Source organism: Arachis ipaensis, chromosome B8 (genome assembly GCF_059453495.1).
Source record: "Arachis ipaensis isolate K30076 ecotype BB chromosome B8, ASM5945349v1, whole genome shotgun sequence".
Taxonomy (NCBI): Eukaryota; Viridiplantae; Streptophyta; class Magnoliopsida; order Fabales; family Fabaceae; genus Arachis; species Arachis ipaensis.
In genome coordinates, this window is record NC_142443.1 from 113,098,773 (window position 1) to 113,113,810 (window position 15,038).

Here is a 15,038-nt window from a genome sequence, read left to right on the forward strand (position 1 = left end):
AAAGTGTAATCACGATTCCGCGTACCAATAGTCTAGAATTCCAAGCTTTACTCAGACTTCTGCACTTTTCTACTGTCTTTGGATCTGCTTTCACAAAGATTTTCAAGATAATATCATCACTCAGGAATGGAAGATCGCCTCTCTTTGGTGGGATATTACTCATTGTGGCTGTAAAGGGGTTGAATGTTTGGTTAATAGGGTTTAGTGAGTTAGAGAAATGGCCACTCAATTGGAATACCACACAACAGTTTACTCTACCCTATTTATATAATTAGCTTATATAGTGTGCATGTGCAGAATTGTTTAATCATTCTATAAGGACGTGGGTGTGGTTACTTTAAACAAATATTTTTTTATTGCAAGGCAAAAGAGCTATATAAAACATCTATTAATATGAGTTAATATGAGTAAGTATTTTAATTTAGGGGATATATGATAAAATATGTTGGAATCCCACTCAAGCAGAAACATAACTAGGATTGGTTTTTCTAACATTATTCCTTTTGAGATAACTCAGCCCACCAAGTTGTCCTTTTTAAGTAATGTTTTTTGAAGGTGCTAGATCCATAGTTATGTCATTAGCAGATATCCTTCCTCAATATATAGAGTATTAGTAGTGCTTAACACTTAACAACTTGGTGTAGCATAATCTTTTAATTATAATCTATATGATTATAGCGTAGCAGTTCTGTTAGTCAGCTTGAGCATATGATATCCACCACCACAGTTGGGATATTTCAAGAAGTGTGCTAATGATGGGATTGATAAAGCAATTAAGTGAACCATGAACTAATGAATCTTCTGTTGTTATAATCGATGTCCTATAGTTCAACAGACCAATAAAATGTGATTGTAATTGAAAATATAGGTCACTTAGTCTCTTCACGAATAAATCGCTACTGTAATCCATCCTAATAAATTATTAGTTGAAATATCATATAAGTATAGCCTGATATCTCTTTAATTTTTAAGAAATTATTTGATGAAAGCAATTTTGAAAATAATGTTCCAACCTTTTGTGATAAGATTTTACTTGATATGATTTGCCTAGGGATAAACGTATTAAACGGTTGTGTGTTTACATTGATGCTGGTTTTTATCCATGAAAAAAAACTTGTATTGACCAATGGTCACTCACGATTGATTATTATTTAGGCATAACTGCTTTATCCTATGACTCCTTTCCCAGCATATGTTTTCAGTAATTAGTGTAAGGTTCATGCTCTCAAATGACACATATAAATGTAAACCCATCATGTGAGCACTTTATCTGTTGGCCATTAGCATATATATATGCACTTTTAGACACGTAAGTAACTGGGAATCCAAAAGCCAAATCACAATTTTTTTAGCCCTGGCCTAGCACATGGTTTCATTTTAAAGTGCCTTAGCTGAATATGGTGTAGCATGGTATTGTTTATCTTATTTAGTAGATTTTCTTTTGTTGTATATTCATGCTATGTTGCCTATGAAGAATCTGAATTGCAGAATTCACAACTGCTTTTCTTTAAGAAAACTTTTCAGATTATACTTTTCTTGAAAAATTGTACTTCCTAAATCTATGATGTAGTTGGACTATTTTTCATCATAAGTCATGCTGACATTTTTCTTGTTCAATGCTACCTTTGATGGAAAAACATTGTATATATAACCCTATAACTAAAATATAGCTAACACTGCCATTTTAAGAGATAACTGAGCCCACCAAGTTGTCCATTTTAAGTAATGTTTTTTGAAGGTGCTAGATCCATAGTTATGTCATTAGCATATATCCTTCCTCAATATATGGAGTATTAGTAGTGCTTAATACTTAACAACTTGGTGTAGCATAATCTTTTAATGCTAATCTATATTATTATAACATGGCAGTTCTGTTAATCAGCTTGAGCATATGATATCCACCACCACAGTTGGGATATTTCAGGAAGTGTGCTATTGATGGGTTTCATAAAGCATCATAAAGCAATTAAGTGAACCATGAACTAATGAATTTTCTGTTCTTATAATTGATGTACTATAGTTTAATAGACCAATAAAATGTAATTGTAACTAAAAATATAGGTCACTTAGTAGCTTCATGAATAAACCGCTGTTGTAATCCATCCTAATAAATTATTAGTTGAAATATCATATAAGTATAGCCTGAGTTTCTTTTTTTTAAGAAATTTTTTTATGAAAGTAATTCTCAAAATAATGTTCAAATTTTTTGTGTGCAAATCTTACTTGATATGATTTGCTTAGGGATAAACCTCCTTAAACGGTTGTATATTTGCATTTATGCGAGTTTTTATCCACTAAGAACTTGTATTGACCAATGGTCACTCACAATTGATTATTATTTAGGCATAACTGCTTTATTCAAAATTGCTTTATCCTTTGACTCCCTTCCCATACACGTATTTACTAATAAGGTATGTGTCATCATCTCAAATGACACATGGCTGTGTAAACCCATCATGCGAGCACTTTATCTATTGGTCATTAGCATAGATACCTACACTTTTGGACACGTACCTAACTGGGAATTCAAAAGCCAAATTACAAATTTTTTTCGAGCCTTGACCTAGCAAATGGTTTCATTTTAAAGTGCCTTAACTGAATATGGGGTAGCATGGTATTGGTTATCTTGTTTAGTAGATTTTCCTTTGTTGTATATTCAAGTTATGCCGCCTATAAAGCATATGAATTGCAGGTACTACAACAGGTTTTCTTGAAGAAAAAATTTTCAACTTGTCCTTTTTCTGGAAAAATTGTACTTCCTAAACCTATGATGCAGTTTGACTATTTTTTAACATAAGTCAATAATAAAAATAAACCATAAAGCATTTTAGACATAACCTTAAGCACTAAGACTTAAACCCTAAACACTTTTCTTAATACATAAAAGTTATTACTTATGGAATATTTTTTTATCCAATAGTATAAGATTTATTTTTTTTTTATAAAAAGTCACTAATAAAATCAATTCCTAAGGTAAACAGTAATATATAAACTGCCATTATATACTTGATGGATTTAGTAATTTTCTTTAAGTGGGTTTTTACGAATTTCAATCTAAAAAAATTCCTCTTCATTTAATTTGGAATAATCACAACCTTATATATAAAAAGGAGCTATTATATATTAATAGATATATAATCGTAAACTAATAACTACTTTATTTATAATCATTACTATATTTATAAGTAATTTAATTTGGAATAATCACAACTTTATTTATAATTCAATCCTAATTGTGTTGTATATTGGGTCTCACTGCCTTCTTCATTCAGATTAGCAAAGTTTTGATTTTCGCATTGAAATGCACAATTTTATTTGAATCTTCAAATGTCGGAGGACTAACATCGAGCTATAAACCTGATGCAGTGCAAAGTTAGCTTTATAGATTTGGGAAAATTTCTAATTTCTCATAACATACATAATTGATCTCCCTATCCAATGGTATATGCATTCAGATCATTCACTATTTAGGAAAAGGTCTGTGTGCAGCGGGATCTTTGATATGTTTAGGCATTCCTTACTATTGGACTTAGTCAAATTTTAACAAATTTGCTCCCCAGCTTTTGAAATTTGGTGATTATCAATCCTATCGATGGCTTGTCATATGTATTGAGGATACGCTAACTAGAGTCAATAATAAAATCAGTTGCATCAAAAAAATGGTAATACTTAAACTACCATTATATACTTGATGTATTTATTAAGTTTCTTTAAATGGGTTCTACGAATTTTAATCTTCACATGTATAACTAATTTAATATGGCTAATCAATCCTTTATTTAAAAAAAAACTAAATAAAATTAAAAAGTTCTGGTATCTCGAACTATTTTTGCCATGGAGAAGATATTGTGTGGTACATGGGGTGTCGCTATCTTCTTCATTGTCATTAGCCATGTTTTGATTTTGGGATTGAAAAAGAAAATTTAATTTGCATGACAACTGTAGCAGGACTAACATCGAGATATGAACTTGATGAAGTTCAAAGTTAGCTTTTCATAGATTTAGGAAAAATTGCTAATATCTCATAACGTACTAAATTGATCTCCCTATCCAAAGTTCTATGCATGCAGACCATTCACTATTTAGGATATGTTTTGTGTGCAGCTATACTTTCATATGTTTAGGAATTCCTGACTATTGGACTTAGTCAATGTTGAACAAATCTCTTCCCCAGAGTTTGAAGATTGATGATTATCAATCTTATTGATGCCTTGTCATATGTGGATTCTCATAATACTTGATTGCTTTCAATAAATTGTTACATGAGTAAAACAAAAGTCAATTGTATGGATATGTAAATTTGAAGTTAAATAGTTATGATTATTTTATTAGAATACTTAAAAAACTAAGTGGCTAGTGTATATGCTGACAAATATATCAGAAAGTAATAAGGTTAGATGAATAGCTATCATTATTGTAATGGAACATCTACTACATCTAAGGTTACCTTATTTGAATCATTAGGACATGTAGATAATGATATAATGAAATTATTTAAGGTTTTATTAAGATAGATATCAAATGGTAGAAGTTAATTATATTAATTATGTAACTGAATTATGTTAATTATAATTGATGAGACCAAATTTGTTAGCTAATCACCAGGATTGATTAATTGAATTTAAATTTGGTCCACCCCATGATAGTGTTAATTTTCATGACACCAATTAGCCTTTCCTTTTTTGTCAGGCATAACGAAGGCACTGGAGTTTTTCTTTCAATTCATCTAAACGGAAGGCATGCATTAAGTAAGTTCTACCAAGTTAGTTGCATATTTAAACTAATACTATACTTATTGCACTAATGTTAACTGTGGTGACTATCTATTTGTGTTTCCTCCTATTCATTTACATATCAAATGCACTCCACCTATGAATAACGTCAATACTTTTATATCGATAGGTTGAAATATAGAGGAAACTTCAAAACTTTCTTTGGTCTAGTTCTTAGTCAATGTGCAACGAATATCCTGCAAAGATTTATAAAGTCAACAGATCACACTACTATGAACTTTCTTATTCTTGATGTTAGAAAACAGCACACGACATAATTTTGGAAAAAAAATTGTATTGATAGAAAAATGTAATCTACTATTATTCACTACAATTTGGGTTTATATAAAACTAATGAGGTTTTAACCTGTTAAACTTCAGTCCTAAATGGATTAAGTGTTTCGTTTTCGTGTATTAGTTAAAATTCATTTGGCATTTATATAGTCATGCAGATCATTTTATATTAGACATGCATTAGGTCCAGCAATTAAAATTCATTTGGCATTTATATAGTCATGTAGATCATTTTATATCAGACATGCATCATGCCTTATATATGTGCTTTCAAGTATGAAATAGAAACCTTGCTAATGGTAGTATGACGTCTAAATTTTATAAATCTATAGACATTGTTGATAATTTATAAGTGCTATTAGTACTGACAAAGTCTTAATTCATGTGTTTAATCCATAACAATACATATTTCAATACTACCAAAAAACACAAATAACTTGTCCATGAAGACATACAATAGTACTCAAAATGCTAGCATATATAAATCAATACTGGTTATCACATATTGCAATACTTCTAAAAGACCCAAATAACTTGTCCATTAAGGCATATATTAGTACTCAAAACGCTAGCAGACCTAAATTAATACTGGTTGATACATTATATGACCAAAAGGCAAATCATCATGTGTAATTTTCCAACTATACTCAAATATTGATTAGGGTTAATTATCACATTCAACAGTCTGCATCTTTTGCCTCTTCTGGCTACTCTTTTGGCTTAACTTGTTAGTGGAGAGTTGGAAATATTTTTCATTGTCAATGTTCAATGACACTGCATGTTTTACTCCACTAAGAGCTCTCCTAGTTGGGGTCTTGCACTTGAGGCTTGTGACAGAATCCTCCACAACATCCTGTGGAATACATAAGTGTATATTGTGTTAGTTGACAATAAACCAATTATCCCTAGATGTACTTCATATGTTTAAGTTAAAACTTTAAATACACACCACAGAGCACTGAGAATTATTATCAGACTTGAGATTAGCCACAGCAACTGAAACATCCATTGAATTGCTGATCTCATTCTCCTACACAAAGGCACACAATAATCTTTCTTAGTTATTGTAGGCAGTTTCTGAGTTGAATGATTATTATTTTATACAGCAATAGATATATAAGATACATACAGTTAAGAAGTCAGAAGGATTGCTGATGAATTCCATAGGGCAATTTTTTTCTATAATGTCTTCATCGTCACATATCTTCATGATAGTGTAAACCTGGTCATGCTTGTTGATGTTGGCTGTTTTGACATTAATTTTAAAGAGTAACTTCTTGTCCATCATGTTATCAAGGGTTGGGGGGTAACCTTCCCCTTCCAAACACTGAAAATTTTAAAAAATGAATAAATCAAAATTAGTGTATACGCACAAAATATCCAAAAATTTGATATCTAAAAGGGATATATGCTGAACAAACATCTTCATCCTTGATTTGTTCAGCTTGCCTCCCTATAAGCTGTGTTGTTTCTCTATCCCACATTAGCATAGTTATACTTCCTGTTCCATCATAGGCTATAACTTCAACCTTGTACCTATTATAAAATATGCAATACCAATTGTCAAAAAAGATTTCCTCTTAATAAATTCCCCTGCCAAATAGTTCAATAGACCAATAAAATAGGATCAATTCTTTACAATTCATGCAAGTAAGTTAATGTTAATTAAACTGCATCTGAAATGTCACTTGAAAATATTATTCTTGGAAATCTATTAAAGGCATCCAAATTAAGTCTTGTCTCACACCTAAGGGATGCACTGCCATGTGTATGACCACACTTGAAACATTCATATCGATTTCCAATCGGGGTTTCTACTTTTTTTGGACACTTCCTACACGATTTGTAAAACCAATCGTTGTTGCCAGCATTGATAGAGACAATGGTTCCGCCAATCCATATAGGACCTTCCTGCACCAAGCCCAGGTGTAAGTACCAAACCATCATTGTTTAGTTTAGTGAATGCCTAATACACTTAGTTATTAGTAAAAGTGTTAGCTAATTGGACCTCTGTTGAATTGAGTGCATCCTCTATTGATTTCACTATGACACCTCCTCGTTTTAGTTCTGCAGCACCAAATTGCACACCATGACCGGAGACCTGACTAATTCTGACCGAATTAGACCTTACACTGCCAAGCAAGCTGCACATTCATTCTATTAAACAACGTCGTTAATGGGAACACAACAGAAAAAAAGTGCTTCTCATTGACTGTTAGACAAATCTTTTCCGAAAATCATGTACTTCCTTCATGTCAGGATTAACATGTATTTTAGAGACATCAAAGTGGCTTTGAACCGATACCTTATCTGAAAACATAAACAACAAGAATCAGTTTTGCCTTTAGTAAACATGGCTTTATCACATACCAACTTTAGTAAACAAACCACTTTTATTAATGGAGTGGGTTAGGAATTTTAACATGTGATGCATACCATTCCATCGACTGGGTTTAAAGAACTGCAACACCACTATTAGTGGTTCAACCCTGCCATCTTCAAGATGGGGAAGTATGTGATCGACCATGTCACCAAACAACACACAATCAAGATTGTTGTTACTGCGTAACACAAAACCCCTACAAATCCACATTAAACTGATGTATAATGTTTCAAAAAACACAAAACTTGTCTATTTTATTCAAGAAACTTACTCTAGGTCTGCTATCACAACCACTATACGTTTTGTCTCATTTCCTTTGCTTGTGATTATATCTCTTGGGTCCTCCTTCCCAACAACCTCCCAGATTATGTCTAACTAACAATGAATGATATAAAATAAGTCACAATATCAAGGATACTGGAAAGGATGGTTACTATCTAAAGAAACATACAAAGTAGTTGCTTACCCAATAGTTGAGAATCATCAAGCTTTTCGGCAGCAAGGAGCTCTGGGATAGGCTTCAAGCAAAAGGATTCGAGAGGAAAACTTGGATTTTCCACACGAACAACAACTGTTCTGTGGGAAAAGTTCAAAGTCCACCGATTTCTTGTTGTTTTAATCTTCTCCATCTTGTCCACAACTATGAAGTTACTCATAGTGTACATTTTAAACTCCTCAAAAAAACCTCTCCACTTCTTGAATAAACCTTTATTGATTGACGCTTGGATCCTTCCTCCCTGCAAAAGAAAATTCATTTGCTATAAGAATCTCATTTATCAACAACGAACTGAAATGAAGTAAATAAAGTTAACAGCTTACCTTAATATCTTGAAGTACCATCTCTATGCTATTAATTTCTTTTTGGTTGTACCTATTTGAGTTTTCCCATATATGAACAACATACACCTGAAAATTTCATTCAAGCTTCTTGGCATTGACATTCATTAGCATATCATATCCTTCAGACATTTTTACACAAGTTTGAAAAAATTAGACTGCTCTGTGTTTATTGGTGAGAAAGTATTTCACTACCTTTTATACTATAATTTGAAATCTGATTTATATCCATTGAGAACGAGCTGGGTTGGTATACTACTCTATATATTAAACTCATTTTACTGTGTTGTATTAGATTGCCAGATGTCATTAAATTAAGAGATACACTTGTCAAGCAAAAAATAATCCACATATCAACTAAAGACCACTACTACATTCCTATTATATATTAATAGATAGATATCATATAATACTGGAGCTAGTTCATAAGCTCCTATTAAGAATTCTTAGTGGATACATAATAAATATAGAATAATGCTACACATCTAAATTTTTTATGAACTAAATTTAATCAAGTTAAATAATAAAGTTTAAAATAATACTAGCCAATAGCCATAATTAATTTTTATTATATTAGACTAATTTAATTGAACCTAATTAACAAAAAAATATAAATGTGTAGCATTATTCATAAATATAATGCATTACACCATGTTCAAACAGGCCGAAGGACTTAAGTTAGATTAAGGAATTTATCTCTTTATGTTTTAATAATGGATCTCAACTCTCAAGTGCTTAATAAGCTCAATTCACAAACCTCAGAGAATTGCATATATGTTTTATATCACCCATTATTTAAATTCAAAGTATTTAGAAGATTTAATTTTTGATGTATTGTATTTTTTTCTTTTTCAATTCAACTAGGTATTCTTTAAAAATAGTATAATATTCAGCTTTTTATTATAAAAATTTAAAAAAAATAAAACAAACACATTTAAATAAATTTAGTGTCTTTTTAAAATTGAATACACATCTAAAATACAAACTAAATAAAATTAAAATTTAAAATTTAAAATTTCTATTTCAATTTTATTATTTTTAATTATTAACAAATTATCATTTAAATACACTTTCAAAAATATAAATTCAGTAAAATTGAAGATTTAATTTGTCTGTTTGATTATTCGTTCGCGCCGTTCGTCCGCTTTGCCGTTCCTCTACAACGCCGTCGTCTGCCTCGCTCGTCCTTGGCATCGCCTTCCTCCTCGCCGATCAGTCCGCAGCCTCGCTTCGTCCTACTCCTCGTAGCGTTAGTCCTCATCAGCGTCGCTAATCCTTCTGCGTCGGAAGTGGACCTCGGGTATTTTGGATGTGTTTAAGAGAAAGCGATTCATGGTTAACTGTATGTATCTGTTTAGTTATTCAATTACATTGGTTTTGCATGCCGTGTACAACATCCTAATTTGCATTGGAGAATGGTTTAGGTAGAAGAACAACCTAAAGAATTACAATCCTCAAATTGTCAATACTGTTGTATCTGTAATTACGGCCACTGCAAGGGTTTAAATTTTTTATTTATGATTTTGAATGTGTTTTAGAAATATTATGTGTATCACCTCATAATTTTAAATGTGTTACAATTATTTTTTAATGTTTAAATTTAAATTTTAGATTTATGATTTTAGATGTGTTTCAAAAACATTTTCTATATAAGTTAATAATTTTAGATGTGTTATAATTGAAAAAGAAATTACGGCCACTTTAAAAAAAAGCGGAGAACGAGAAAGAAGAATAGAAGAAAGAAAAAAATCGTGTTACAGAAAGAGAAGGAACGTAAAAGAAGGAAATAATAACTAATTATGAAGGTAGGAAGTTAGAGAAATTTTAGTTTTTAAAATTTAAATTAATCTTAATTATAAATGTGTATCTAAAAATTAAGAATATGTTTTAATTAAAAAATAATTAAAAAATATTAAAAAATGACCAAAAACTGAATTTTATTGTACAAATAGCATTTTTTTTTTTTTTTTGTATGTTGGTCACTTTTTTTTCCTTGATAAACGAGGTGAACGTCAACTAATATGTTAAAGTAAGGCAACTAGGAGGGGTGTGAGAGATTTGGGTAATATGCATGAGAATTTACGATAACAATCCAAAATTTGAGATTTGGAATAACAGTGCATGTATATACAAGTTTTATGGTCAATCTTTTTCCCACTAAACGGTAAATTTCTATAAAAATAGAGATTTATCATTGATTTTTGACCGAAACTCTGGTTATCCAAAAGAAAAACATCAATATATACAGTTATCCTAAGTAAACTAATAATTGCTTAAAACTACTAATATTTAAAATTATTAGATTATATCTCAAAGTATCTTTGGTAACTTAGAATTTTGTGCATTAGCTTCATCATGACTGTAAGAATATGGTAGCTCAAATGTTCATTTCCTAATGGCCGTTGTAACCATTAATCATAATGTAATTTCTATAATACTTTCCTTTTCAATAATTTAGCTATTTTTATTAAAGCAAAAATCAAAATTTGTGGCCTGTAATTGTTAGTCTTGCGAACCTATCGTCAGACCAAACTTACACATCACGACTGGTAAATGATAAATGATAAAATTCAGCTCAACAAGTTTAAACAAATTTATCAAGATTTATACTTGGGCTACAAACTCAATGGAAATTGTCAACTTAATCACTTTCAAGGAAAAAAATGAAAAGAAATATAACGGAAAACAACCAACTGATCTGCCTGCATCTAGTATGGATTTATTTATTTATTTATTATTATTATTGGATTAGTTTATGCAAAGGGACTTCAGTAATTTCATTTTCTTAAGTAAAATAATAACCATCCTATGTGGCAAAAAACAAATTCTGAAAAGTTACAAAATAGAGAAAAAAATGACCAAGAAATCTCGAATAATCTATTTTGATAGTAAACTTTTCAATTGTTATAAATATATTTTTTTAATAGAATTGAAAAAGAAAAAAAAAGAATATTAGAAGCCAATAGAATTTATTATTTTTAAACAATAATATATAACAATATTTTAAAGTGTTAGCTAAAACTATATTGTTAAATTATGAGACTAAATGAATTAAACTTATGACTAAAAGTATTGACTGAAAATAATAAATTATGTTGCTCTTAAAGTTTTGAACTTTTTATCCAGAAAAGTGATACTTTTAACTTTAATAGCCTCTGAGGTATATGTAGGAATTTATTTTGGTGAGCTTTTACGAAAACTAAAATTTCAAGTAATAATTTTAAAAGATATTTTAAAAAAATAAATAATTTTATGTTTAGATATTTTATATAAAAATATTTTTTTATTTAATAATTATAATTAAATACAAGACTATAAAAGTAATTTTATTTATTTATTATGTTACAAATATTTTTTAAGTAAAAATATATAAATTATAACTTTTAAATTTTTTTAATTTTTATTATTATAATTTTGTCAAACATATTAAAAATAAAAATAAATTTTTTTAAAAAATTTTCTTTGACACAATTTAACGGTGCTCAAATAAGCTCATAATCCGCCAGTGAATTACTGAATTATATTACTTTTGGATATCATTGTTTGTGATTTGTCATCACTGTTGTCAAGTCTTACAATAGAATCCTTATTAAGAATCACATCGGCAAAGGACTAGAGCAGAAATTGAATAAAAAAGAGGAGAATAGATTTAACTACCCACCCATAAGGTAAATGATTCAGGGTGAATGACTCAATGGTCTGGCATCTTATTTCATCAACGCTGGTGAAAGATTAAATATTATTCTCTTACACTGATAGGTATTTAGGTTCAATAGCTAATATCTTTCAAAATTTATTAGGCCCTACAATAGCCCATTTACTAAAGCCCAATTATCCTAATAGTTTTTTCAACAAAAAAGTCTAATAATTCTAGAATGGCATTATAATTTTTTGGGCAAAATACTTATATCACCTAGTAGCAGCCCAATTTTACAAATATCACCCAAAATAAAAAATGATTTGTGGATCACTCAAAACCTTTCTCTATATAAATCGAACTAGCATATATCGATTTAGAAGTGTACTAAATTGAATTAGGTAGCTTAGAATTATTAGGCTTGGGTGAAATACATATAATTCGAATCAGGCTAGGAGAATTTAGCACACCGTTTCGAAGCACATGGTAATTTGAATTAGCCCATGGTTTCGTGCATATAATAAATTGAAATAGGTGGGTTCGATTTAGCCCATGATAAATCTAGCCTCCCTAATTCGATAAGCTCTCCTCACACTAAATTTACCTAGTCTAGTTCGATTTACATGCAGTCTCCCTTTATATAATTCGAATCCCTTTCATTTGAATTACATTTTACCAACCACATCCCCACCAAATCCAAAGAAAGCGTTGCTGCCAAGCATAATGGCAGACAACCTGAATCGGATCTACCGTTTAGATGGAGTCGCACATATCGCTGATAGTGTGCACGCTGAGGTTAGTACAATAAAACTTAAAATGTCTTTTTATGTTGTGTTAAAAAAATGCCATGTGCTAGGTAGAGATAAATCGGCTAGATCTTGTTTATTAACATGATTAGAAGGTATAAACTTCTAGTAGTAGTTAGAGGTTTCAGTTAGTGATCACAATGTGTTAGAAGTCATTTACGTAAAATGAAACTTATTAGAAGGTGAATATTATAATGGATAGAATCTGATAATCTCGATGAGGGGTAATAGAATTAGCTAGAAGGATGGTAGAGTGTTAGAGTATACAAATTAAAAAATTGGATGTTTGATAAGGGATTATGAGGATTTCATAGATGTATGGTCAAAGTAAGAAGACAATAAAGAAAAATTATTTGAGATAAATTTGTTTTTTTTGTTTTTTTTTTGTTTTTTGTTTTTTTTTGGTGAAATTGTGTGATTGTAATAGTATTTTTTAACTTCACGCAGCTCCATCGCTGCATATCGAGTATGAGGAGGCAGCTACACCACCCCAAGCTGGAGTACTCTGCTCGTCCTCATGATCGCTATCATCGGCAATCGTGGCAGGCTCCACATCATCATGATCGTCATCCTGAAATACATCTTCGACACCATCTGGGGCTGCACCTTGTCTGAAATCTTGGACCACATCATCAACTAGCGGCACGGTCTCAACTCGTTCAGTGTCACGAGTGCGGTCCAGGTCTGCAGCGAAGGACGGGGAGGCCACCAAACATGCATTAGGCTCAATCACGGGCAGAGATGAAGAGGCACCAACAGGCCTCGAACTCGACCCGGCAGCCATGGCTGAATGCATGTAAATCCGGTTAGAACCTCCAGAGTTAGAGACCACATCTACAAGCTTGGCCAACAGCTCAGGGATCATCACCTTCGAAAATTGCCGACGACAATGGAACAACACTTCCAAATCTTCATCATTGCTTATGACGAATGAATCATACTTCACATCATCCCGCAAAATCGAAATCGAAATTCTGTAGAATAACTTCTCCACCCATTTCACGCGTTGCAGACCCAGTTTTTCGAATTATGTTATCCTTAAACTCGGTGAAACTCGTCGAACCTCTAATGAAAACACTGAGCGGATCCTTATCCGTAAACTTAATTCCGGAATGTGTTTTTTTCTTAATCGACCCTCTATAGTGTATTAAAATAAAAAGACTCTCATCACTAGCCATTATGAGGCTCACTATGATGGAGAACACACATTCCACTGCTATTTATACACATTGGTTTCCTTGTAAATCGAATTATGCTGCCTCCATTTAATTTTGTTGATGAATCAATAGTAAATCTACTCAACCTATTTTGATTTATGTGATTTGGACTCCATCATGGTAAATCGAAAAAGGCCAGTTCGATTTACTTGGAGCGAGCATAAATCTACTTGGCCTGTTTTGATTTAGTTGGGTTGTTGTAAATTGAGATTGGCTGATTCGATTTACATGTTGAAAGTAATTCTACTCATGCTAATTCAATTTATATAGAAGGTTGCTTTGGGTAATGTTAGTAAAATTGGCTTCACTTTAGTTTATTCCAGTATTTTGCCTTAATTTTTTCTTTGATAAAAAGAATTAAATGAAAATACTAAATTAATGAAAATATAATGTAAAATTCTAAAATAATATTATTATTTTGACTCACAAAAATGAACAAAAAAATTTATTTTTTTAAAATTAATTTCAGTTCGAAAAAATACGGATTTTGGGATAAAAGACAAATAATACATGTATTTAATTCAACCTTTTGTTGGGTCATCTAAAAATTTATTTAGAACATATATATAAAAAATCAATGAAAAATTGATCTTTAGATTATTTTTATTTTTTTAATATTTTTTCAATCACGTAAAAGATATAAAAAATATTTAAAATAAAATTACCAAATTAAGAAAAGATATTTTTTTAATCTTTTAAACAGACTTGTAAAAAATTATATTGATATTTATAACTTTTTAACATATATCTCTAAATATTTAATATATTTTTCAAATTAAAATATTCTTAAATATAAAGTATCATTCCTTTTTTCAAAAATTATTTTATCAAAAATTAATTCTTTTCATGGACAAAATAATAATTTCTTCTTAAAAAACAAGCATAATGAGGATATCAAATATTTCTACCAAAAGTCTACAACATTATATTCAATGAAAGTAATAAGAGTAAACTACCATTTGTACCCACGAAATTTGAAAACGCTGACATATCTACCCATAGAAAAAAGAAATTACCATTTGTACCCATAAAACATGAGTTTTGCACAACAAAAATATCCAAACACTAAAAAATTATCTAAAAATCCCAAAA

The 15,038-nt window shown here is 30.5% G+C and overlaps 1 protein-coding gene and 1 pseudogene across 1 annotated transcript; both read right to left on the reverse strand.

The window, feature by feature from the left end:
• Positions 1-5,536: 5,536 nt before the first annotated feature.
• LOC110265672 (uncharacterized) lies at positions 5,537-8,289 on the reverse strand. Its single transcript, XM_088495717.1, has 10 exons — positions 8,269-8,289; positions 7,916-8,186; positions 7,721-7,820; positions 7,503-7,645; positions 7,312-7,376; positions 6,814-6,977; positions 6,488-6,602; positions 6,196-6,393; positions 6,016-6,096; positions 5,537-5,919 (listed from the first exon to the last, which is right to left on the reverse strand). Exons 1-10 carry the CDS (start codon positions 8,287-8,289, stop codon positions 5,731-5,733), a joined length of 1,347 nt encoding a protein of 448 aa, XP_088351843.1. The 3' UTR covers positions 5,537-5,730.
• Positions 8,290-13,168: 4,879 nt separating this feature from the next.
• LOC148549298 (uncharacterized) lies at positions 13,169-13,913 on the reverse strand (annotated as a pseudogene).
• Positions 13,914-15,038: the final 1,125 nt, after the last annotated feature.